General features: G+C 41.2%; 1 protein-coding gene across 9 annotated transcripts in view; it reads right to left on the bottom strand.

The window, feature by feature from the left end:
* ppfia4 (PTPRF interacting protein alpha 4) overlaps window positions 1–26,635 on the bottom strand; it is a 461,362-nt gene that overhangs the window by 14,922 nt on the left and 419,805 nt on the right. For 3 of the 9 annotated variants that reach the window (XM_078420653.1, XM_078420654.1, XM_078420655.1), the window contains 9 exons: window positions 23,850–23,931; window positions 20,104–20,304; window positions 16,960–17,022; window positions 13,288–13,314; window positions 10,871–11,046; window positions 8,187–8,284; window positions 5,684–5,859; window positions 5,522–5,590; window positions 265–439 (listed from right to left, as the gene is read on the bottom strand). In XM_078420653.1, coding sequence (XP_078276779.1) covers window positions 265–439; window positions 5,522–5,590; window positions 5,684–5,859; window positions 8,187–8,284; window positions 10,871–11,046; window positions 13,288–13,314; window positions 16,960–17,022; window positions 20,104–20,304; window positions 23,850–23,931 — 1,067 coding nt within the window. Of the gene's footprint in view, window positions 1–166; window positions 440–5,521; window positions 5,591–5,683; window positions 5,860–8,186; window positions 8,285–10,870; window positions 11,047–13,287; window positions 13,315–16,959; window positions 17,023–20,103; window positions 20,305–23,849; window positions 23,932–26,635 lie in introns of those variants that run through there. The other 6 variants (XM_078420652.1, XM_078420658.1, XM_078420657.1 and 3 more) reach the window with 4 other exon arrangements.

The raw sequence follows: 26,635 nt of genomic DNA, 5'->3' as shown, positions 1-26,635 counted from the left end.
CAGTTGTTACTGAGAGATAGAATTGAAGTTCAATCCTGTTTCATGCAGTTCAGTGTTATGTTAATACAGCACAGCTAACAGACAAGTTAGATATATTAAGGATACATATACTATTATTTTTGACATTACACTCTGTGTAACACTACACTGCAAAGCATGCAACCAGTTATATTTTGATCACAATGTGAATTAATGATGCTTCCTTTGTGTATTGGTAACTTTGCCAATTGCATTGAAAATGGCCAAGAGTTGGTGCGAATTTACCTTCTGGTTGAATTTTCTTCGGCTGCACTGGTGGAGCTGGGCTGGCCATTGCTGTAACCCTGAACCCTGCTGGTAGTGTTTCTGTAGAGCCGGCCATCAGGGCAATACTATGGAACTCTCGGGGCCGAAAACGTTTTCGCCATGATGGTGCACGCCTGAAACTTTTGTCATCACCCTACAGGAACAGGAGAATGAAGCATTCACACCGCTGGAACTGATTTGGGAGCAAAAATACTTCACGATTTTCAACAGTGAACAAATACCTGCCTCAAAATTCTAGCCTATCACTCTTTCTCTGACTTTGTACTGTTCTGCCAGTTCCTAAGACTGAATGCCACTTGGTCAATTGCTTATTCATTGTTCGGACATTTTATGTAATTCTCCAAAGTACCTGAAGAGGCATTGTTGAGCTACCACAGTTCTCATCTGCAAAGCTACTGATACAAGCCTGAAACTATTACTCTTCTTGTTTTCCATCCCTCCCCCACCCCTCCCCCAAGTCCTCTCTGTGCTCATCTTACCGATAAGATCCACTCCTGCACACAACTCCATGTCCACTAGACTGATGACCTCCCAAATTTAAATGGTGCTATATTTTCCATTATTTTCCTCATCCCTATCAAAAAGTCCACCATGACCAGACCTTTAGAATAATCGCTTACGATTTCTTTTAATCTTACAAACTAAAGTCTCAGTTCTTATCTAGCTCCCCCTCCAAAGTTGTTCATGCTAAGTTGTCAGAACATGTCTGCATGCTTTGCTTTCTGTCCAGGTAGGCTTCTTTTCTTCATTTCCACGTTTGAATTCTCACAAATCAGTTTTTCCCTCTCTCGCAACACTTAAAAGACTCTAAGCAAAATCTTCTCTGTGACTGTAACTATACAGCTCCATCATTCCACATCCACAAATAGTATGGTCAACCACACTATTCTTGTTAAATAGCCATCTATCATTAGGCATCTTGGAAGAGATAACTTTGGATAGTTCCACTCTGACCCAAGACAAAAGAGTATATCCTGTGGGTGAAGAATTGTTCCTGCATTTGCCAAATGACCAGAACTCATTTACCTATTGCTAGGGATAGAAACATAGAAACATAGAAAATAGGTGCAGGAGTAGGCCATTCGGCCCTTCGAGCCTGCACCGCCATTCAATATGATCATGGCTGATCATCCAGCTCAGTAGCCTGTACCTGCCTTCTCTCCATACCCCCTGATCCCTTTAGCAAAAAGGGCCACATCTAACTCCCTCTTAAATATAGCCAATGGACTGGCTTCAGCTACCTTCTGTGGCAGAGAATTCCACAGACTCACCACTCTCTGTGTGAAGAAATGTTTTCTCATCTCGGTCCTAAAAGACTTCCCCCTTATCCTTAAGCTGTGACCCCTGGTTCTGGACTCCCCCAACATCGGGAACAATCTTCCCGCATCTAGCCTCTCCAACCCCTTAAGAATTTTATATGTTTCTATAAGATCCCCCCTCAGTCTTCTAAATTCCAGCGAGTACAAGCCCAGTCTATCCAGTCTTTCCTCATATGCAAGTCCCACCATCCCAGGGATTAATCTGGTGAACCTTCTCTGTACTCCCTCTAAGGCAAGAACGTCTTTCCTCAGGTTAGGAGACCAAAACTGCACACAATACTCCAGGTGCGGTCTCACCAAGGCCCTGTACAACTGCAGCAGAACCTCCCTGCTCCTAAACTCAAATCCTCTTGCTATGCCAACATACCATTCGCTTTCTTCACTGCCTGCTGCACATGCATTCTTGCTTTCAATGACTGGCGCACCATGACACCCAGGTCACGTTGCATCTCCCCTTCTCCCAATCGGTCACCATTCAGGTAATACTCTGCTTTCCTGTTCTTGCCGCCAAAGTGGATAACCTCACATGCTGTGATGAATGTGAAGATACAACTCATTCCACAAGATGGTTCTCAGCTCTTCCATCTTCAAGGCAAGTTCCTATCTCTGGCTCAGTGAAGGGTAGGGGGAGGGGGGAGGGGGAAACTGACCACCATGAATGTACACCACCAGCAAAGGACCAGGGTAGATTTGTGGCATCCAACCTCACAACAAACACCCATTCAAGGATAAATTTACTACAAAACCAGTCCCACTATTTCTGAAATATGTCTGAAGAAGGGTTCTGACCTGAAACCTCACCCATTCTTTTTCTCCAGAGACGCTGCCTGACCCGCTGAGTTACTCCAGCATTTTGTGTCTATCTGCTTTTCGCACTAGTTCAAGTTGGGATTTTCTGCTGGTATGATGGCAAGGCCAGTTACATTCACATGGAACCCTGATATTTGTCTGTGGTTGAACCAAGATTGTAGTGAGGTCTGGAACTGAGCGTTCCTGGGGAAACCAAAATGGAGATCAGTGTGTAATTTATTAATAAGTTCCAATCGGCAAGACTTTCCAAATGCTGCTGATCATTAAAAATTGATTGGGTGGTAATTAGCTGGAAAGGATTTATGCTATTTTTTTTGTAGACAGGACATTTTCCCATATTGCGGGTTAAGCGTCAGTATTGTAACTGTGCCAATGTTGTGACTGTGCTGAAGCAGCTTAGCTGGAGAGGCTGCTACTTCTGAAGCACATGTCAATAGACAATAGACAATAGGTGCAGGAGGAGGCCATTCGGCCCTTCGAGCCAGCACCGCCATTCAATGTGATCATGGCTAATCATTCTCAATCAGTACCCCGTTCCTGCCTTCTCCCCATACCCCCTGACTCCGCTATCCTTAAGAGCTCTATCCAGCTCTCTCTTGAATGCATTCAGAGAATTGGCCTCCACTGCCTTCTGAGGCAGAGAATTTCACAGATTCACAACTCTCTGACTGAAAAAGTTTTTCCTCAGCGTGTCATCAGCGTGAAACACAGCATGTTGCTTGGTCTTATTGTTTTTGCTGCATTCAGTATTTTTTTTAATCGATATCAGTGAGTGGCTGAATCAAGAATGTTTAATTGTCACATGCACTGCCAATTGAACACTGGATTTTTTACTCCATCGCCAGTGCAGACGCCAATTAAACCCTCTCGACTCTCTGGGGAGTGGTGGAATACTCGTCTCTGTGCGAGCGTTTGCCTCAAGAAGTTGTAGAGATAGATCATGTACTCAGCATGTGTCTGAAGATGGCTGCAAATGATTCAGCCTTGTCTTTTACACTGCTAATGTTATGTTTGAGGTTTTTTTAAAAGCATTTTGCTCCCTGTAGCCTCAGTCAACACATGCACAAGTCACTTCCCCATGTTATAAGTTTAAGTGTTTTTTAAACATCTTGAAGAAGGGTTTCGACCTGAAGCATCACTCATTGCTTCTATCCAGAGGTGCTGCCTGTTACTCCAGCATTTTGTGTCTATCTCCAAAGTTCTCTTTGTTGGCTTCATATCTTTTACCTTGCATAGCTCACCTAATCCACAATTCTTCTCCCAATGATCCATTCAGCTACAGATACGGCTCAGGTATCACCGATTACCTACCCTCGCTCCCTTACATATGCTCCTGGTCCATTAAAGTATAGTTCTCAAGGTTTAATAAGCAAGTGACTATGGTTGCAATTAAGGTCCAGTCATGGTTCAAGTCTATTCCCAGCCTAAAACTCAAATAAGATGATTGCTGCTAAAAAAAAAATTAAAAAAATTCTGAAAGCTATAAAATATGCATTGCATTCCCAATGTCAATTTGTGTCACAGGAGCTCTTCATTTGAGTTTTTTTTTTTGAAAAGCTTGACTTAAAACATATTTCACGAGTGCTTTCATTTAATTGTATTTGTTATTGTTGTGTTGGCTCAGTATTTTCATTCCAACTACCATTTCTCCCACTTTATCAGAGTACAGTGAAAAGCTTTGTTCTGCATGCTATTCAAACAGATCACATATACCATACATAAATACAACCAAGTCCAACTCAAGTTCAATAAATAGAGCAAAGGGAAAGATACTGAGTGCAGAATACAGTCCTCAGCATTGTAGTGCATCAGTTCCATAGGTCAACGTCCAATGTCCACAATAGGGAAGAGGTGAATTGGACAGTACAAGATAATGATATTGAGCTCATATTCGCTTGTTAATAATTCACCAGCTAATTGAAATTAATCAAGAAATATTTATTCTTAAAATCTTTTATAATTATGGGTCATTTGATTAACTCTCTCTTAACTAGTGGTTACTCCAGTGCATACTGATATAGTTTACCAGGCCCCTCATTATACACATTACCCATTAATGTCTAATGTTATTCCCATGATGAGTGGAAGGCAGCAAACAACACTTGAGTTGTGATCTTTCCAGTATTGTGTTTGTTTTCAAGATCATTTCCTTGTATCGATTAATTTAGTTTAGAGATACAGCGCGGAAACAGGCTCTTCGGCCCACCGAGTCCGCGACGACCAATGATCCCCGCCCATTAACACTATCCTACACACACTAGGGACAATTTTTACATTTACCAAGCCAATTTACCTGCTTACCTGTACGTCTTTGGAGTGTGGGAGGAAACCGAAGATCTCGGAGAAAACGGTCATGGGGAGAACGTACAAACTCCGTACAGACAGCACCCATAGTCAGGATCGAACCCAGGTCTCCGGCGCTGCTAGCACTCTAAGGCAGCAACTCTACCACTGCACCAAACTGCTGCCACCATTGGTTTTAAATTATTTTATAGATCAAATTTTCTGAAACATATTTGTCATTTTCAGGACAGGATCCCTGTCTTTAAGGTTTTCCGTCACCATAACTATTGCATTTCTTTCCCATCACAACCATGAAATTGTGACCATTTTAGAGAGATTTCTATTCCACAATTCTCCTTAAGTCTACTAGTCTGTTCTACATCACTAGATGAAAGCATAAATCAAATAGAAATTCAGATATTATTATACACAAGAAAAATGGCATTGATTCCTCCCTGTGCTACAAAAACAGGGTTACAACCTATAAGGCAGAAAGAAAGAATGGAGATAAAGTGGCAGTTTCCAAGGATTTGATGTTAGTGTTTTATTTGAGAAAGGAGGAGGGATGGTGACAAAGATTTGAAGAAGAAGTTGTAAGAGAAATGTACAATGAAAAGAGAAGAGAAATGTACAATGAAAGTTCAGGGCCAGAGTAAACAGGAAGTGGAGGGAATTTGGCCTAGTAGGCTAGATGAAAAGTGGGAAACAGCTGGCCTCAACCTTGACAAACAAGCTCAAGAGCAACACACAAAAAACATCATGTCTAACTTTCCTGCAGAAGTCTGAATGAATCCGATACTCACGTCATCCAATTTCCGTTCTGTCCCCAAGGCCAACAGGTTGTTGAATTCACGTTCTAAGACCTGCCTTGCCTATAAGGGAGTTATAGTTCACGTTTAACTTTCAGTTGGAAACTGGTGCAATTATTCAAATTCAGGAAAGCAAGACATCAATGTGGAGGTTACCTGAGTATTTTGTGTGGGAATTTGTAATAGTAATGCCAGGCTGTTGTAATCAAAATTTTCATCGAGGGCTACCAAGGCTCCGTGTACTCCACTTTCAATAATGTTGTTAGCATATTCGCGAAGTCCAATAGATTGTACCCAGTGAGTGACTTGGTCGTTAGTCCACACCAACACATCTAGGCCAAAGTCAAACACGGGTAATTGATTCACAGTGAAAGCCATATTCACTGCCATATTCAGTCGTGCATTCAGTACAACAGCACAAAAACACATGGGAATGGCTTTACTGAGGCTTGTTTCAGACTAATTTAAGAAATATAGTTCAGCAACACAACAGTATAAATCAGATGAAGCGGTGGCTCAATAGACAGCACGGTCGACTAATTCCTCTAATTGGACATGTAAACCAAAATCAGATGCCACAGCGAGCAAAATAGAAAAAAATACATCCAATGGGAGCACAAAAACTCTTTATCTGCATTTCAAAGAAGCTTTAATTAAAATTACTTTTATAAAAAAAAAACATGTTATGCCCCTATAGAGATCTGTTTTAGGTTTCTGCACAAAGCAGATGGCTTGGTGATTTGGCACTCAAATTCAGAAAAAATGTTTTTGTAGTTCCTCTAATGTAACAGTTCACCCAGTGACAATAATTTAATTGTGCTATTAAAGATGTAAAAGATCAGCACAAATGGAGGAACTTCACTAATTCTGCATGATCCAAGAAATTACTTTTTTAATTTTTTGCAAAGAATTTGTCAAACTGAAAGCACTGCTGCAAAACTATGTTCTTCCAATTAATTAACTTTGCAAGTCAAGAGTGTTTAATTGTCACAGGTACTGAAATGGAACAATGATATTCTTACTTGCAGCAGCATGACAAGTCTGGAAACACAATACACGATTGATAACAGTAATAAAATGAACCAAAAAAGTTCAAGAAATAAAAAAACACATTAGTGCAAAAAAAAAGCAAAAGTCAAAAGTTCCGAGTGTACCAAGACAGTTCTCAGTTTGAAATATAGTTGGTAGAATGGTTATATGACCCAATGATCATTACATTTGATGTGCACTATAAATCCCAATATACCACTGCATTAAACGGCATCAGGTTACTGATTTAAATGGAATGGAGTGACACAGTGGCTCAGCAGTAGAGCTGCTGACTTACGGCACCAAAGACCGGGTTCGATCCTGACTACGGGTGCTGCCTTTACGGAGTTTGTAAGTTCTCCCCGTGATCGTGTGGGTTTTCTAGAGGCGATCTGGGTTCTTCCCAAACTCCCACGTACGGGTTTGTAGGTTAATTGGCATCGGTTAAAAAAAATTGTAGATTGTCCCTTGGGTGTAGGTTAGTGTTAGTGATCGCGGGTTGGCGTGGACTCGGTGGGCCAAAGGGCCTGTTTCTGCGTGGTATCTCTTTAATAAAAATCGAATTGAAAAAAAAAACAATGGTTGTATGTATAAAAGGAAGATTCTGAAAAGACAGCTCAGCCTTGTAAATTTTCCCTTTGATCCTCCACAGCTGATCAGTTGACCTTAGCTGAGAACAATTCATAAGCATGGCTGACCTCACATGTGCAGATCCAGAGATAAAAAGTCAGTAGCTAAGACTTGGTGTATGTAAATGCACTCAAGCATATTTGTGCATGTGTGTGCGCACGCATGTGCAAGTTGATTTTTTACTATCTTCCATTCAAACGGTCCATTCAATGAAACGCAGTTACATGTGTGAATGTGGTGCATGTTTATACTTTATACGTCTTCATCTCCATCCATATCACATTTCATTTCATTTCAAATACAAAGCAATCAACCGAGAAAATTCAAAATTACACCATGCACTTGAGGACTTAAAGCAGCAATTTGCAAATCTTTCCTGCCCAAAAACAAACTGGTGGCTCAGTTTCCGACAAAATAATTAAGCCAAATGATCTTCAAAAAGCACAATTACACCCAGTGAATATAACACCATGAAAAGGACGAGAATGCAAAGTGACCTTCTGAAGAAGGGTCTCGACCCGAAACGTCACCCATTCCTTCTCTCCTGAGATGCTGCCTGACCTGCTGAGTTACTCCAGCATTTTGTGAAATAAATACCTTCGATTTGTACCAGCATCTGCTGTTATTTTCTTATTATACTTCTCGTCCAAAGTGATTAGTTTGGTCAGGTTCTTAACAATTTATCAGACTTGTTCAAATGCAAACTATGATCCTGTCAAAAGGGATGCAGGGATGACCAATTCCTTTACACACATCCTACTTCACTTGTAAGATCTGCTGGTCAATCTTTGAGTAATAGTAAATGGGCATTTATTATGCACCATAATGAAACAGGATTCATCTTCACCATTATATGGAAGGGGTCAGAAGGGAATAGTATAGGGGAAAAAAGCAGCAGCACTTACTTGTAGAATAAAAGATCGAGAAAATTAAACTCATACTTTAATACAGTTTCCCTTCAACAGAGACTAAATGAATGAGATATTTCTTACAAACTAACCTTTAATTTCAAGTTGACTGTCTTCCCTCCTCCGCTCGAGATCCTTTCTGTCATAGTTTAGTCTTTTCAGACACATTATACCATAGTGTAAACAAGTGCTGGGAACAAAGACATACATTATTCAGTAATACGGATAAATGGCCCCTTGATTAATAAGCTTGGCTCTGTGGCGACTAGTTCACCCTTCAGCCAAAAACTTGTAGGTTCAAGCAATTCTGAAGAGATGTTAGGAGACAATCTAGACTGACACACTCTAAGGTAGATGTGAAGAAGTGCAAAGTTATTAAAGGTAGCCTTTTTTTCAATTAGATAGGGCGGCAGAGTGGTGCAGCTGGTAGAGCTGCTGTCTCACACGGCAGAGACTCAGGTTCCATCCTGACCTCGGGTGCAGTCTGCGTGGAGTTTGCACTTTCTCCCTGCTTGGGTTTCGTGGGCCAGTGCGTGGGTTTCCTCCGTGTGCATTGGTTTACTCCCATATCCCAAAGACGTGCAGGTGTGTAGATTAATTGGGCTCTGTAAACTGTCCCCGGTGAGTTTGCAGTGGATGCGAAAGTGGGATAACATAGAACGGGTGACCGATGGTCTCCGTTGACTCGGTGGGCTGACGGGGCTGCTTCCAAGCTGTATCCCTAAACTAAAAGGCTAGGTGGGATCTTGTGCTGTACAATTTGGCAGTCTCACATGAACTGTAACTCAGAGGTAGATCTTTAGCTGGAACATACCATAGTTATCCAAGTCACTAGCAAAAAAATCTTCATTTACTGGGATAAATATACTTCTGGCAACAGAGTGCACAAATCAATTAATTTAAAAATTAACATTTCATTTAACTTTTAAATGTTGAACACAGTGAAAGAACAACATGACCCCTCAGTTGCAATGCAGATCTAAGGCAAAAGTATGGTTTATATTAGCACATTCTTGCTATTGAGGGCGTACAGCATAGGTTCACTAGATTAATTCCCGGAATGACGGGACTGTCATATGTTGAAAGACTGGAGCGACTAGGCTTGTATACACTGGAATTTAGAAGGATGAGAGTGGATCTTATTGAAACATATGATTTTTAAGGGATTGGACACATTAGAGGCAGGAAACATGTTCCCAATGTTGGGGGAGTCCAGGACTGGGGGCCACAGTTTAAGAATAAGGGGTAGGCCAATTAGAACAGAGATGAGGAAAAACTTTTTCACTCAGAGTTGTAAATCTGTGGAATTCTCTGCCTCTGAAGGCAGTGGAGGCCAATTCTCTGGATGCTTTCAAGAGAGAGTTAGATAGAGCTCAATGATAGTGGAGTCAGGGGGTATGGGGAGAGGGCAGGAACTCTAATTGTGAATGATCAGCCATGATCACATTGAATGGCGGTGCTGCCTCGAAGGGCCGAATGGCCTCCTCCTGCACCTATTGTCTATTGTCTATAATAAGGGATAGGCCAATTAGAACGGAGATGAGGAAAAACTTTTTCACTCAGAGAGTTGTAAATCTGTGGAATTCTCTGCCTCAGAAGGCAGTGGAGGCCAATTCTCTGGATGCTTTCAAGAGAGAGTTAGATAGAGCTCTTAATGATAGCAGAGTCAGGGGGAGAGGGCAGGAACTGGGTACTGATTGTGAATGATCAGCCATGATCACATTGAATGGTGGTGCTGCCTCGAAGGGCCGAATGGCCTATACCTGCACCTATTGTCTATTGTCACATGACCTATGAATTTCCAAGCACCATCAATTTGGGAAATCGGATATTATTATTGGACACTAATCTGTATTCTAAATGATGAAAATATTATTTCAATAAAAGGATAGGATTTTCACAGTGAATCATTGGTACCCGGGGAGTGTTGGAACAGAGGGGCCTAGTACAAGTACATGAACTAGACGTAAATGTAGAAGGGTTGATGAGTAAATTTGATGATGAAACTAACATTAAAGAAGTTGCAGACAGTCAGGAAGGCTGTCAGAAGATAGTGGTTCATCCCATTTCCCCCCTCTTACAGTAGTATCAAAAAGATACTACTTCAAATATCATTAAGATTGGAACGACCAGTTGGCATTCACATGGCAATGAAGTTCAAAACAAAGTCAATACTTCATTTTACAAGATCTTTTGACCTTTCTACATACACTTCCTTCAGACACGTGTCAAAATTCAGAGACCATTGACTTTTAGATTTTAGAGGTACAGCACAGAAACAGGCCCTTCGGCCCACTGAGTTTGTGCTGACCAGCAATCACCCAGTACATCAACCCACACACACTAGGGACAATTTTACAATTTACTGAAGCCAATTAACCAACAAACCTGTACATCTTTGGAGTGTGGGAGGAAACCAAAGCACCTGGAGAAAACCCACGTGGACACTGGGAGAACATACAAACTCCATAAAGACAGCACCTGTAGTCAGGATCGAACCTAGGTCTCTAGTGTTGTAAGGCAGAAACTCTACCGATGTGCCACTGTACCGCCCGCATTGGTTTAACACGAGGAGGTTATTGTAACATGTGAGAAGCATCTTAATGACCTCTTGAATTGCCACAGACCAAGTAGTGTACCAGGGATTAATACAGATAGGTACACGATGGGTGGCATCAACGTGTTGAAGGACCTGTTTTTGTGCTGTTTGACTGTATGAGTGAGGCTTCTTCAAATGAATAAACTGGCAAAGATACAGCAAAGCACAACAACTCACCGATGAAAGCTGTCAACCATCTTCAGATGCATTCGCAGGTCTTTCTTGGTCAAATGGTCAAGCATCCGAGCATCCACCAAACACTCCATGAAGTAGCTGCGATATTGTGGCAATCCAAGGCTGGGCAGCCATTCATTACCAATCCACTCGTGGTTCATATCTCCATAAGCCAGAGTCTGGGAAGAGGCACAGTACAGTGGTGGTCACATATGGCACAGTTATATTGGGCTTTGCATCTGAGATTGGTGGCTGACTCCTCTAACCCACTGACACAATTCATATTATCAAATTATTGAAAACAATACATCAAAAAAGTAATCAAATCCAGGGAGGATTCTGATTCAAGTGTCCATTTGCAGGCAGGTTTTGGAAATAGCCAGCCTCCAGATACCTCACGATCATGATGATCATAATTCAAAAATCTTCTCGGAAAATGTTTACGAGAAATATACTTCGTATTTGAGCAAGCACATAGAAGCATTTAGCATTTGCCAATATAGAGGATTATCCTAACAACGCTAACGTTTTATGACATATTAAGACCATCTACACATTCTTGAACCAGGGCTTGAGCTGTGACTTTAAATCTACATGCAATTAATTGGTTAAAAATCACAACCGTGCCTCAAACCACAAACGAAAAATGGAGATTAGCTTGCCTTCTCGAAAAAATGTGGATGCCTTTAAATTTAATGATACCAATACGTGAATATTTCTGGTAGAATTGAAAAGCACTGCCACTCACGCAATGGTAACTCACGTACAGTAACATCTGTTGGCTTTAGTCAAAAATGAAATCTAAATGCATCAGACAGGTTGATTAGAGGACTCACTGTGAGCAAATCAATTCAGTCTGAAAGCCAGGCTCTCATCTGTTTGGATTTCTTCCAAAGGTTTCATGAAACATTTTATTAAGGTAAAATGCTTGAGCATTTGAAGCTTTGCTCATTCAGTTAAGATGTTAGTGCAATAGTTATGGTCGGCAATGTTGTGCTTTGGAGATACAGTGCGGAAACCCTTCGGCCCACCGTCTCCATGCTGACCAGTGATAACCCCGTACACTAACGCTATCCTTCATTCTAGAGGAACAATTTACAATTTTTACCAAAGCCAATTAACCTACAAACCTGTACGTCTTTGGAGTGTGGGAGGAAACTGGAGCATGCAGAGAAAACCCACATGGTCACAGGGAGAACATACAAACTCTGTACAGACAGCACCCAAAGCCATGAACGAACCCGGGTCCCTGGCGCTGTAATGCAGCAACTCTACCACTGCGCTGCCCCAGCGCCACTGTACAAAACATTCAGAAAATATTGGTGATAGACTTGATCTATGCATGAAGGCATAAGGAGCTGCAGATGCTGGAATCTGGAACAAAAAAAATGGACGCTGGAAGAACTCAGTGGGTCAAGCAGCATCTGTGGAGGCAAAAGGTGTAAGTCGATATTTTAGTTTGAGAACTAACAACATATCAGAACTATGGACAACATAGTTCAGATGCAGGGTCTCGACATGCTAATATGTCAATTTATACCTTTTGTCACCTCAAAATACTACTTCACCTGTTGAGTTCTTCCAGTGATCTGCGTGTATGTACGTGTGTGCGTGCGTTTGTGTATGTTTGTTTGCTTGTTCCACTTTTATATTTTTATGTACATGCAACTACATCTGCTTCTCTCATTCTGCTATTCCAACTCTGCCGTAGGTGTACTTTTTGAAGGTTGATCCATAGATTCCAGCTAGGAAACAATCACCCTCCTTCATTTTTAAGGTTTGACACCAACTGTCAGCAAGATGTTCTATATATTTACAATCAAAGTGTAATATTTCACCCTTGTCAGCCTTACAACATAATTTGCCAGTAGAAGCCAAGTATAAATATAAATGTAGGAAGGAACTGCAGATGCTGGTTTACACCGAAGACAGACACAAAATGCTGGTGTAACTCTGTGGATCAGGCAGCATCTCTGGACAAAAGAAATAGGTGACGTTTCAGGTCACGACCCTTCTTCAGACTGAGAATGAGGGGAGAGGGAAACTGGAGGTATGACGAGGTATAAAACCTCCTCTAAGTGACTTTCTTTTTTATCCCTCTTTGTTTGACAATTGTATTTTGCAAATTAAATTAATCGGAAAGGTTCCCAAAATTGTGCTGTGTACTTGGGCTCCATGTATTTTAATGCTTCAAGGCCCGAATGGTATGAGATTGACTTCAGGTTGTAGCTGGTGCAGGTGCTCAGAAGATCTGAGTTTGGGATCTTGCAGTTGGGGACGAGGATGGTGAGGGGGGGATGTGCAATGGCATTGTCAGGATACCGAAGGGACAAAGCGACAGCTAAGATGGGTTTGCTAACATACAAGATAATAGCTACAAATAAAACTCGAAATTATACAAACATATTTAGTACACTCACCTGAGCCCAACTGCCCTCCTCATTATCCTAATAGGTTAGCAAGTTAGTTACAGCATTAACAGAAAAGAGGACTCTGATTAGTTCAATCAAAAATACCTACATTCCTAGGTTAGGACATTATTACAGCACTTTTTGCTTAACAGATCACCTAGTCTTCGAGGAATGCAAGGTATTCAAATCTCATTACAATAAAAGTGTATCATCTGAACACATAGTAGACAGTGAGTAGAAGAAACACAACCCAAAAACTGTTTTGCACCCATTGGTGCCCTACAGGTGGCGCCGTACGATGGCAGCCTTGCCAACAGTCTGTCTCGTCCTTTTCTTCTTTTGTTGTTTTTAATCTGTTGTTAAATGGATGTTTGAGTGTATAGTTTTGTGTTATGTGGGAGTGGTGGGAGGGGGGGGAAACGTTTTTTAATCTCTTCCCTCGACGGAGATGCAACTTTTCCCGCATCGTATCTCCGTCAGCACTGCGGCCTAACATTGTGGAGCTGGCGGTCCCTTTGCTGGGGATTGACTTCGGGAGCTCCAACCGCAGGAACCTTGACCTCCCCAATCGCAGGGGCTTCAATCGCCGGCTGCGGGAGCTTCGATCGCCCTGACTACGGATGGTTTGACTGCCCCGACAGCAAGAGAAAAGGAGGGAAGAAGATAATACGTTATTGCCTTCCATCACAGTGCGCTGTGGTGGACGTTTTAGGTTAATTTTTATGTAGTTGTGTTATTTGTTGCATTTTTGGTATGACTGTATGGCAAACCAAATTCCTTGTATGTTTTTACATACTTGGCTAATAAATTAATTACAATTACAATTAATTACAATTGCGTGGTAAATGTAACACAAACAGAGGAGGAAACTGCATTTCACATGGGCAGACATGATTGTCTATATTTCACTAAAGGGAAACAAAATGAGGCCAATCAGTGGAACTCCATAGATTTTGAGGGCAGCTTCCTTCACGACTATACCAGTGTGTTGCCCCTGATAAAGTACTACATGTTCAACATTTAGTCAGAGAGTCATACAGCACGGAAACAGGCCCTTCGGCCCAACTTGCCAATGCCGACCAAGATGCTGCATCTACACTAGTCCCACCAGCCCGCGTTTGGCCCATACAGTATTCCTCTACACCATGACTATCCATGTACTTGTCCAAATATTGTAAAACTGGAACACATGGGGTTAAAATAGTGGATAACAAAATATGTAAGGAACTGAAAGCAGAAAGTAAAGTGAATTGTTTAACAGTACACAGCAAGATCTCCATAAGTTAAAACTGCTCAGCTGGACAACATATTTAACTGTATACAGTCGAACTTATTAAGAAGTACTTTGATAATTTCAAAGGAAGTTCACTGCATTGCAGTTAAATTTATAGCCAGGTTTACAACAGAGACCCTCACAGGCAACATAAACAGCTGGACACAAAATGCTGGAGTAACTCAGCGGGAAAGAAGGAATGGGTAACCTTTCGGATCGAGATCCTTCTTCAGTCTGAAAAGCTTGATTTACTATGCGTTATATGAATGAAACTCAAAAACTATAAAAGTCTATGTTGCCTGAACATATTAAATGACTTTCTGTTATGGAAATCTGCATCAAGTTAATAATTAGACACTTTGTTTAAAGTAACACTCACTGTAAATGCCCCTTCATATTCTTGATCTATAACATTTACATACAAAAAAACACTGAGCCTGCAAATGAATATGCAGAGCAAGTAGTAAAATTACTTATGCAATTACAGTAAAATAAATTACAGTTGCAAAAAACGAAGTGCTGTGCAGAAAGCCACGATGAAAAGTGACAAGCACTGAATGCCTGTCGTGAAAAGTTCCACTTCCATCTTGTTTTGAACAAAAATCATTTAAAATTATTTAATTGCGGTCATTTTGGTAATGACCTCAAACAATCAACAGTGTTGTCTGCAATAACACCCAATTAAAATAGATGCTTGGGTTTGATACAGAGTACACATCCTCTCACCCTGCCACCGCTACACACTTGATTAGTAAGGGTGTCAGGGGTTATGGGGAGAACAGGGAGAATGGGGTTAAGAGGGAGATATATATCAGCCGTGTGTAGGAAGGAACTGCAGTTGCTGGTTTACACCGAAGATAGACACAACATGCTGGAGTAACTCAGCGGGACAGGCAGCATCTCTGGATAGAAGGAATGGGTTCCTTCTGAAGGAGGGAATGGGCTCAGACCTGAAGAAGAATCTCGACCCAAAACGTCACCCATTCCTTCTATACAGAGATGTTGCCTGTCCTGCTGAGTTACTCCAGCATTTTGTGTCTATCTTCGATATATCGGCCATGATTGAATGGTGGAGTAGACTTAAATGGCCTGATTCTGCTCCTATCAATTAAGAACTTATGAACACTTTAACTCCACAATAGCATCTAGAACATAACAATCCAGTTTCCTATACCCGCCCTTCTTGACTGATGGGCAACTGGCTGGCAGCCTATCGTCAGGGTTTACAGTGAATGCTGAGATCACCTTTATAACGGGCAGATTGGATGGATGTGGTGGCACAGGAGAGGATGCAGAGGAGATTCACCAAGATGTTGCCTTTCAGTTATGAGGAGGGACTGGAGAGGAGGATGTTAAGAGGAGACGTGATTGAGATATATAAAATTATGAGGGTATAGATGGGATAGATTGTAAAATCTGTTTCCCTTATAAGAGGTAGATAAAACTAGAGGACACAGATTCAGAGTAAGTGGTAAGAGATTTTGACCTTTTTCATCCAGAGAATGAGTACATGGAATACACAGTCTGAGAGAGTGATGGAAGCACAACATTTAGGTGGCGAAATGAGCATATTGTAGTACTCTGGTCTCGAGGGATACAGACCAAGTTCTGGAAGATAGGATTAATATGGATGAGTGCCCACTGCTCATCGTGGGTGTGGTGGGCCAAATGTCCTTTTGCCATGTTGTTTATGACTCATTGTAATGTTGTAACTGGATTCATTCCTAAATTTATGGCTATCAATTGACACAAAAGGGATAACTGGGATGATCTAAACAGTAAAGTAAAAGATATATAGTGCCCAATATATCTAGCAACTTAATACAAATAATTATTAAGCAGATGTGCATGTTGAATACAATTCATTTTTTTATGGACAAACTGGAGATGTAGTTGACTCAATGATGTTTGCTTGTGGAGTTGTTAAATATTTCTCTATATATTGTACTAGGATCCTGCACCAGGAAATGATAAAAGGCAGATGACTATCTCTCTGGCTTCATCAAACTCTACTCCTCAACCAATAATTATTGATGATGCTTTTAATAATATGTTTCACTTTATTTGGAAAACATTTGACTTTCACACACCAACACAAACCTCCATCAATATACTATTTGCAGACATGTTTATTCAATCAGTGATGCTTTCTATGTTTCTAAAATTCAACATGCTCTCACTATGAATATCAGGATATTCAACTCACAAAGTTCTTCACAAATGGAAGAAGATGCATCATCATAAAACAATTAAAGTGCCTGTTAGCAAGAAGCATTCATTCATTACTTGTTGGTGATAAAATGTCAATTAGATAAAGGATAAGAGTTTGAAAAAGAATTAAATGAAAATGATCGCAGAGACACATTTATTCTAAATGGTGCATCGAAGTTAGATAGGGATAGACTAACCGTTTTTGCTGATGCCGCCAGGTTTTCCATTTCCTCATGAGTCACCCAGACATTTCCAGAGGACTATATGAAAGGCCCAAACAGCACAAGGACAGTCCAGTTTAGAGGAGAAAAGCATGACATAAAAGGATGAAGTAAAGCAAGAGACAGGTCATTGAAAACACACTTCCCCCACACGGTCACTACCATAATAAATACCACAAAACCATGCAGATAAAGCATTTTGGGGACCCATTCATACTCTGTCCCTTCTGCAATTAGACACAAAAATCAAGAATTTGGACTGCAGACTTCAACAGTGCGAATCCTTCACGATCTAACCTGAGAAGATGCACTTTCCCCAGACCTCGAATGATGCATTCAGATCCCTCAACTTTATCCCCCCAAAGCATTTCTCCACAGCTCCAAATGCTCCACAGCACCACAACAGCACAGCGGAGGTTCTCCATAGCAATTTAGTAAAACAAGTGATTTATGGGTGTAGGAAGGAACTCCAGATGCTGGTTTAAATTGAAGATGGGCACAAAATGCTGGAGTAACTCAGCGGGACAGGCAGCATCTCTGGAGAGAAGGAATGAGGGGCGTTTCGGGTCGAGACCCTTCTTCAGACTGATCATAAGCAATTTATGTGGTTTGTTTTATACATCCTGATTGGCAGGAATGAGAAAACCTTAGTCAATCACGCAAAGCAGCTAGGTGTAACAGATGAAAATGCCGTCAGAACTTTCTGCATTGAAAAAAGGAAACTTGGATCTTACTTTGAGGGTACCACAATGGGTTTTTGTTGCAAAAATGATTTTAAACAATTCAATTTTCTTCAGCACTACTGAATAGAGACAGCATAATATCAGTTGAAGCTTGCCTTCACCTCACCCCCGATATATCACTCCGTAAGTGAAAGCTGCTCCTTCTTCTGTGTTTTCTTTTCTCAACTTTAATTAGACTGTAAGACTACACAGTCAGTCAGTTTTTTATAAAATCTATTTACACTTCTTCCTTCAAATGGAACCACACCTTCCTTCAAATGGAAACACTATTTTTACTTGTATTTCTGGTCGCTAAGTGATAAGTAATTGAGCAAATCATCAAGAAGAAACCGTAATAGTCTAGCACAGGTGCCATCTATTGATAACACAAACCAGCTCAAAAATTCACCTTCTTCAATTGATAAAGATCATAATCATGTGATAGGAGTAGAATTAAACCATTTGGCCCATCAAGTCTACTCTGCCATTCAATCATGGCTGATCTCTCTCTCCCTCCTAACCCCATTCTCCTGGCTTCTCCCCATAACCTCTGACTTCCAATATTAGGCTCATTATGGCTTCAGTTGATTGACAACAGACAATAGACAATAGACAATAGGTGCAGTAGGCCATTCAGCCCTTTGAGCCAGCACCACCATTCAATGTGATCATGGCTGATCATTCTCAATCAGTACCCCGTTCCTGCCTTCTCCCCATACCCCCTGACTCTGCTATCCTTAAGAGCTCTATCTAGCTCTCTCTTGATGCTCTAATAAATGCTGTTCCACAACACACACCTGTACTACTTATGGCAGCTGTGCTCGGCAGTACAGACTTGTCCAAAGACCAAACCTTACACCACTATGGACTTCAGAATCCATGGATCACAGAGACATTCAATTGGCATCACATGCATATGACTCATGTGCCTAAGTCTTTAAAACTATTCCTCTATCTACATAATCTGATTAGACAATACAGTGGAATGATTACTCAATCACAGTTTAGAACTCAGCATTTATCTTAGAATGGATGGACTTTAAAACTACTGGTCATAGAGTCATACAGCCTGGAAATAGGCAGTTCAGCCCAACTTCCCCACACCGACCAACATGTCCCATCTATACTAGTCCCACCTGCCTGCGTTTGGCCCATATCTCTCTAAACCTGTCCTATCCACGTTACCTGTCCAAATGTGTCCTGTTGATTTGCAAGTATCAGCTGTCCTTTATATTTCTTCTCTCGTGTTAATAATTACACAGGGATAAAGAGTTTGAATGTATTATAAATAGAAGCATATTAAGCTCCTGTGTGCATTATAAATTCAATGCAATGGAAAGATGACATCATGAACCACAAGCTTATTTATAGCACTTTCACCATCCTGCCAAGATGTGTATGTAGCTAGGAGATCATTTGACTAAATTTTAATAACACTAATCCACTAATAACATTTTGTTATATTTGTAAACTTCAACTGGGATTGTTTTTCAGTTTTATTTCCAATTGTTAAGAAATAACCCATCCATCTTATAATATTGGATTATTCTAGCTATTTTCATATCGATAATGAAGAAACATTTACATCTCCTGAAAGCATTTTGAATATAGTTCCAAGAGTGTTGAAGATTTAAAGTCACTCCATTGTCATACATTTTTTAATAATTATTTTTCATTTAATTGTTACCCTCTTGCATTGGATTGCTTCATGACTGACAGCAGAGTTGAACACGCCTTCAAAGTCATCGGTAAACTCACTTCATGACCTTTCAGATTCCTTAGTTATCTCAGTTGCATTTACTATTTCCTTGACAATTTAAATATTTGCTCTATTTGACATTGCTATGTATTTATAACACTGCGTTGTGTTACATTCAATAACTCTATGTAACAGCAAACTAAAAATCCATGGCATCTTTGAGTTCACTATTAATATATCTTCACTTTCTATCAACCACTCTTCATTTCTCCACTGTCACTATCCCAGTGCAAGCAGTTCTATTCAGCATTGGTAATCTTCATTGAGAAATCCAGTAAAGTTCACCATTACCATTTCAACATCATTGTAGTTTATTGCTTTCCAGTCTCATGTGGTTAATTACTGAGGCATACTTCCAATAAAGATTAGCAATTCAATAATATTAAATGGGAGGTTACGGAATGCTAGTTAAATTTTATCGGGCAGCAGTTGGATTTGTTAACCTCCAGTCGGTCATTACAAATCTTAAAAACTAAAGCTGCTTCTCCTTATGCCCTAGTGCACAGACATTTTTGATTAAATTCTAACATCCCTGTCCATTGGAGGACATTTTTAATTCAACCCACTTCATTTTATCCAAGCACACTTCCAAGTATTTGCACAAATACTTTTGAAACACATTTAACGGCATGATCTCACCGTTCTTGACGTTGTTGGAGCTGACGGACTTGTTAGTGACACCATCTCTTGTATGGCCAGTCTCAGCTTCAGTCGATGAAGTGGATTGCTGATTCCGATCTCCCTCTGTATCTCCGTGTCGGACAAAGCCGACATGATAGCACCACTCTTCACATTGGCTCGGCAGGCTGCCACGTACCAGGCTGGCATTCCCACCCACAGCTGGTCAGCATTACAGCAAACACAGAAAATGAAAATTACTACTCGCTTATAAATACGGCGCACATTTCCTTCATCGGTACGTCAATGAATACCCTCTTCAGGTGTGCAGTTGAGGGCACACTGACTGGTTGCATCATGGCCTGCTTTGAATGCCCCGGAACGAAGGAGATTACAGAAAGTGGTGAACACTGCCTGGTCCATCACGGGTACTGACCTCCCCACCATCAAAAGGATCTTTCGGAGATGCTGCCTCAAAAAGGCAGCCAGCATCATCAAGGACCCACACCACCCTAGCCACGCTCTCATTTCACTTCTGCCATTGGGAAGAAGCCTGAAACCTGTAATATCCCGTTTCAGTAACAGCTTGTTCCCAACAACTATCCTGCTATAGGTCATAAGGTCATAAGTGATAGGAGCAGAATTAGGCCACTTGGCCCATCAAGTCTATTCCGCCATTCAATCATGGCTGATCGGAGGTATTTATTCACAAAATGCTGGAGTAACTCAGCAGGTCAGGCAGCATCTCAGGAGAGAAGGAATGGGTGACGTTTCGGGTCGAGACCCTTCTTCAGACTGATGTCAGGGGGCGGGACAAAGGAAGGATATAGGTGGAGACAGGAAGATAGAGGGAGATCTGGGAAGGGGAAGGGGAAGAGAGGGATAGAGGAACTATCTAAAGTGGGGGTAGTCGATGTTCATACCACTGGGCTGCAAGCTGCCCAGGCGAAATATGAGGTGCTGTTCCTCCAATTTCCAGTGGGCCTCACTATGGCACTGGAGGAGGCCCATGACAGAAAGGTCAGACTGGGAATGGGAGGGGGAGTTGAAGTGCTCGGCCACTGGGAGACCAGTTTGGCCAACGCGGACCGAGCGCAGGTGTTGAGCGAAGCGATCGCCGAGCCTGCGCTTGGTTTCGCTGATGTAAATAAGTTGACATCTGTACCAGCATCTGCAGTTATTGTCTTATAATCATGGCTGATCTATCTCTCCCTCCTAACCCCATTCTCCTGCCTTCTCCCCATAACCCCTGACACCTGTACTAATCAATAGAACATAACGAACTCCAACTAAACTACAGACTGCCTGTGTTACACTACGGACTTGGGCATTTTGTTTTATTTTTCCACTATGTCGGTTTTTTTAATTTATGGAACTTTTATTTTTGTTTGTTTACTTTGTTATCTATTGAATACTGCATTTACAATCTGTTGTGCTGTTGCTGCAAGGAAGAATTTAATTGTTCTATTTCGGGACGTTACACAATAAAACACCCTTGACTTTCTTTAAACAACCTGTTCTATTCTATTGCAAACCGCCAATGAAAACGTGGCGGATGGCTTTGATGAAGATTATTTTCATGGTAAATGTGGGCATAAAACCAAATTACATGAAGTCGGCTGCCAAGAACAGCACTTCCCACTAGGACTTTCCATCCAAATAATCCTGTTTAGTTGAGTTTCTGGTGCAGTGCTAAGTGGCTCGTTTGTGAACTGCAGTCCCACGGGGTTAAGTTAACCAACAGGAAATTGAGAAGCCCTGTTGGACAAGAAACCAAATCACAAAAATTGTGATTTACTTTTGAAATGCAATGGTATTGCAGAAAACATAAACATGAAGATGAAGGGAGGCTTCTGGCAAATAACGGATTAGATGCACAGTCTCTTGGCCAGAGTAGGTGAATCGAGGACCAGAGGACATAGGTTTACAGGTGAAGTGGAAAAGATGTAATAGGAATCTGAGGGGTAACCTTTTCACCCAAAGGGTTGTGAGTGCATGGAAGTAACTGCCAGGGGAGGTAGTTAAGGCAGGGACTATCCCAACATATAAGAAACAGTTAGACAGGTACATGGATAGGATAGGTTTGGAGGGATATTGACCAAACGCGGGCAGGTGGAACAAGTGTAGCTGGGACATATATTGGCCGGTGTTGGCAAGTTGGGCTGAAGGGCCTCTTTCTACACTGTATCACTCTATGACTCTATGATTCTTAGATTAGAGGTGGGTTGACCAAAAATGTTGACAATTAGTTGGTTTTAAAGAGTGTTTTCTAGAAAGATAAGGTGGAGATATGGAGGATTTCCAGCATGTGGGATGCATGGCTGATCAATGGTCAAAGCAGGGTGCTGGGGGATGATGCAAAAATAGTTATAATCTTGCATTTGGAATCTAAGACTGTGAAGTTAGTAGTGAGAAGAGCAGAATTTTTATTCGGCTGGGGAAGGAGATGTCTCGAAGGGTGGAAGGTGCAGTTCTGTGAAGGACTTAAACAAGGATATCAATTATTAATCTCAGGTACGAAGGTACAGAGGCTGGAAAATAACAAACATGCAAGGAAGAGAATCAGCAGGATGAGCTTCACAGGGAGTTTGTGGAGCATGAATGATAGTCGGCTAACAAGGAAAACATTTGAATAATTGAACATTGTGTAAGGTGATTAATGGCATCAGTGGTGGTCGGCCTAATATGGAATGCAGATGAATAACAATGAATTGCACTTGGTAAGTATATGGAGTCAGAAATAACCCTTGGGGCTAAGGGACACTAAGGACATCCAAAATGGAGTCGACGGCTGCAACAGGCCTTTGTGGCCATCTGCAGCTGGGACTGTCTAATGGTGCCTCTTGCATATGGACTTGGTGGGCTGTTCCGTACATACTGTAGTAACTGGGGTGATTGAGCTTATGCATGGGGATAGTCTTACTGAGCTGTATGTATGCAAGAAATGTATCTCACTATACCTGATAAATGTGACAATAACGAAACCATTGACCATTGACTGAGTAACTCAATAAAATCATAAGATTATAGGAGCAGAATTAGGTCATTTGGCCCATCAAGTCTACTCCACTATTCAATCATGGCTGATCTATCTCTCCCTCCTAACCCTATTCTCCTGTCTTCTCCCCATAACCTCCGACACCAGTATGATTCACTCTGAGAATATGGCTGGGATGAAGATGAGGTCTAATTGGGAGTGCGGAGAATGTGCTGAGAATTGAAGGCTATGGCTCTAGTCTTTCCGATGTTTAGCTTAAGAAAATTATATTAATACAAAACTCAATATTTGAAAGATGAACTGAGATCATGGAAACAATAGGAGCAAAGAGAGATGAAAGATAAAATTGCACCCATATCTTTGAGTCTCCATGTTTACAGATTATGACAACATGAAGCAATGTTTAAATGCGGAAGAGGAAATATCAAGGATAGATACTTGAAGCAAACAAAGGGATTGCTTGCAAGTGGGACGAGTAGTTTTGCTATTGATATTCTGGCCACAAATATTTCAGAAAATATCAAAATCTTCCAGTGGTTTTGAAAAAAAAAGATGGACATAACGTCCTTTTTGTTTTTACTTTCCAAACCTAATGTAGTTTTCAGGATGTTAGACAGTGCAACTTGGACCACATGCAGAGTTAGGATTATTACTGCAAAACTGAAGATTGAGAGACACAAAACAAATATGAAGCAGCACACATCTGTGTGCTTAATTTTCACCATCAGATGATTTTGTGTGCACGGTTGACAAATCTACTGGCATTTACCTCGAGCCATGACACCACTGTTGCTCCATCCCATTGTGCAAATGGCATGCCTTTCCGCCGAGCATCCTCCAGTAATTCATGCCTGGAAATAATTACAATTATGTTCAACGTTTGAGTTTCTTTGCTTCATGCCACAGCTAATGTAAAGCGCCTCACTCCGGCCAGGCAGTCGATACAGCAGCTTGAAAAACACTCCACCAGACTCAGGAACAGCTTCTTCAGCTCTGTTATCAGGCTTCTGAAATGGTCCTTGTCATAAGCTCATTTACAACTTTTATCCCATTGTCCGCATTGTCTCTGAAACTGTTGTGCTACAATGCTAAGAACTGTATTCTGCATTGCAGGTCTACCTATTGTAGTTTAGTTCGGCTTGATTGTATTGATGTATAGTATCTGATTTGACTGGAAAGCATGCAAAGCACAGCTTTACACTGTGCCTCAGTTCACGTGACCTGCTAAATTTAATTCAGGCTGGAAATATCTGAACAGAGTGAAAAAATGTTAATAATTTATTTCTAACGGGAAAGCTCAGCTTTGATTTTTGGACTATCATTCCAGAAAAGTAGTTGATAATGAGTGTATTGATTCCCTGCTCCCACATCTCACACCAGCAGTAAAGCTTTGCGACTGCACTAACTCTCAACAAAGTCTCAGCCACACCAGCATCTTGTAAACTAATTGGACCATAAGGGATGACCAGGCTATCAGGCTTGTTTCCCCCAATGGTATTTGATGACTTATACTTTCAAAGACCTTCTCCATTCATTGCCTTCTAATTTCTCTCATAATCTAATACACTTAAAAGCTGATAAAGTTGATTAAAATAATAAAAAATGATTAATGAACAAATTAAACACCATTGAATTTATTTTAATTCACTAATGCATAGATATAAAATGAAATAAAGAAAAATAAACAAAATAAATGTTTTTTGCAAATATCAAAGGTTACGGGGAGAAGGCAGGAGAATAGGATTGAGAGGGAAAATAGGTCAGCCACGATCAAATCACTCCATGACTCTATTGGACCAAATGCAGGATTACTGTAGATGGGACATGTTGGCTGGTGTGGGCAAGTTGGGCCGAAGGGCTTGTTTCCATGCTGTATCACTCTATGATGGAGCAGACTCGATGGGTCGAAGGTCTAATTCTGTTCCTGCATCTAATGATGTTATGATTAGAATGTTATGATTTATAATTTATGCCATGATTTAGGTTATGTTATGATTTATGATTATAAATGAATGGGGTGGTGCTAGATATATGGCGATGTAAATTGAAGAGGCCAGATGTAAAATGCATGCAGCTTCTCAGTTCAAAGTTACGGAACAGCTTTAGATTAAACGATTATCTAGCATGGATGAGCTAACAGATGCAACTTCATTGAACCGCCAGGATGCTCTGTATTTTCACTGCAGTGCATGGGCTTGAAGATGTATGGATTAGCTGCCGATGTGAAATGCATGCAGCTTCTCAGTACAAAGTGGACAGAGTCGAGGGAGGGGGTATAAGGCCATGTGTTGCATCTTCTGTGGTTGTTTGGGAAGGTTCCTGGGGAGGGGGTAGTTTGGGTGGGAAGGGATGAGTTAACTAGGGAGTAGATGAGACCCTCACTCGTGTCTCCTCAGTACCCCACAGCTCCGCCCTTGCTCACACTCCCGAGTGGCAACAGAGACAGAGTCCGCCAAGTCCTTACCTTCCACCCCACCAGCCGTCGCATACAACACATAATACTCCGGAAATTTCCACCACGAGCCACATTTTCCCATCTCCACCCCTTTCCGCCTTCCGCTGAGACCGTTCCCTCCGCCACTCCCTGGTTAACTCATCCCTTCCCACCCAAACTACCCCCTCCCCAGGTACCTTCCCCAGCAACTGCAGAAGATGCAACACCTGTCCCCACACCTGTATGGAGTGATCGCTGGTCGGCGCAGACGCCACAATGTTTCCACACTGTATCTCTAAAGACTCAAATTTGTCAGCATAATCCATTCACCTGAGACTCAGTTAAAATTCACGTGTGCCTTGCAGCAATAGAGGTCGTGATTCCCACTCACATTATATTCTGTATGCAAATAATATTCTAATGACAAGGAGTCAGCCTCTGGCGGCCTGCTGCTTCCTGTCATCAACTGCTGAAGGTGCAGAACTAAAAATATCAGATTTCAGTTGCGTGATTCTTACACCTTATATAAATGGTACAATGACAATTCCCCTGCTCAATATTTTGATGTTCTTTATAGAAGCACTACATTTACGTACTTGCAAATCCAAATGCAGCTCAGATTTAATTTTCAAATAAAAAGTCAAACAACTATTGAGAGGCGATGTGTTTGCGAAAACCAAAAGCCTGGTGCTATTCAAAGATACAAAGAGATTTGAGGACAAGATAAGGCCAATTCTGTGTGAAATAACTGCCTTTGACATAGGGTGGTATCATTGAAGGAAAGAGGAATTGTCATTCTAGTTACCTTATCTTCCTAATACTGATTCATACTGGTAATTTTGACCACTTTGTTTTCTCTTTGTATATGTTAATATGTTTTGTGTGTATATATTAGGTCTGAGTGCTGTTCAGTTTTACGAATATAGCACTGGACCAAAATACTTTATGGTAAAGTAGATAGACACAAAATGCTGGAGTAACTCAGCGGCACAGGCAGCATCTCTGTCCGGGTCGAGATCGGGTCGAGATCCTTCTTCAGATTGAGAGTCAGGGGTGAGGGAGACACAGAGATATGGAAGGGTAAGGTGTGAAAACGAGATATCAAAGGGAACGAAGCTTAG

This window comes from Rhinoraja longicauda, chromosome 24 (assembly GCF_053455715.1).
Source record: "Rhinoraja longicauda isolate Sanriku21f chromosome 24, sRhiLon1.1, whole genome shotgun sequence".
Lineage (NCBI taxonomy): Eukaryota > Metazoa > Chordata > Chondrichthyes > Rajiformes > Arhynchobatidae > Rhinoraja > Rhinoraja longicauda.
The sequence above is the reverse complement of the archived record's forward strand: the minus strand, read 5'-3'. Positions and strand labels throughout refer to the sequence as shown.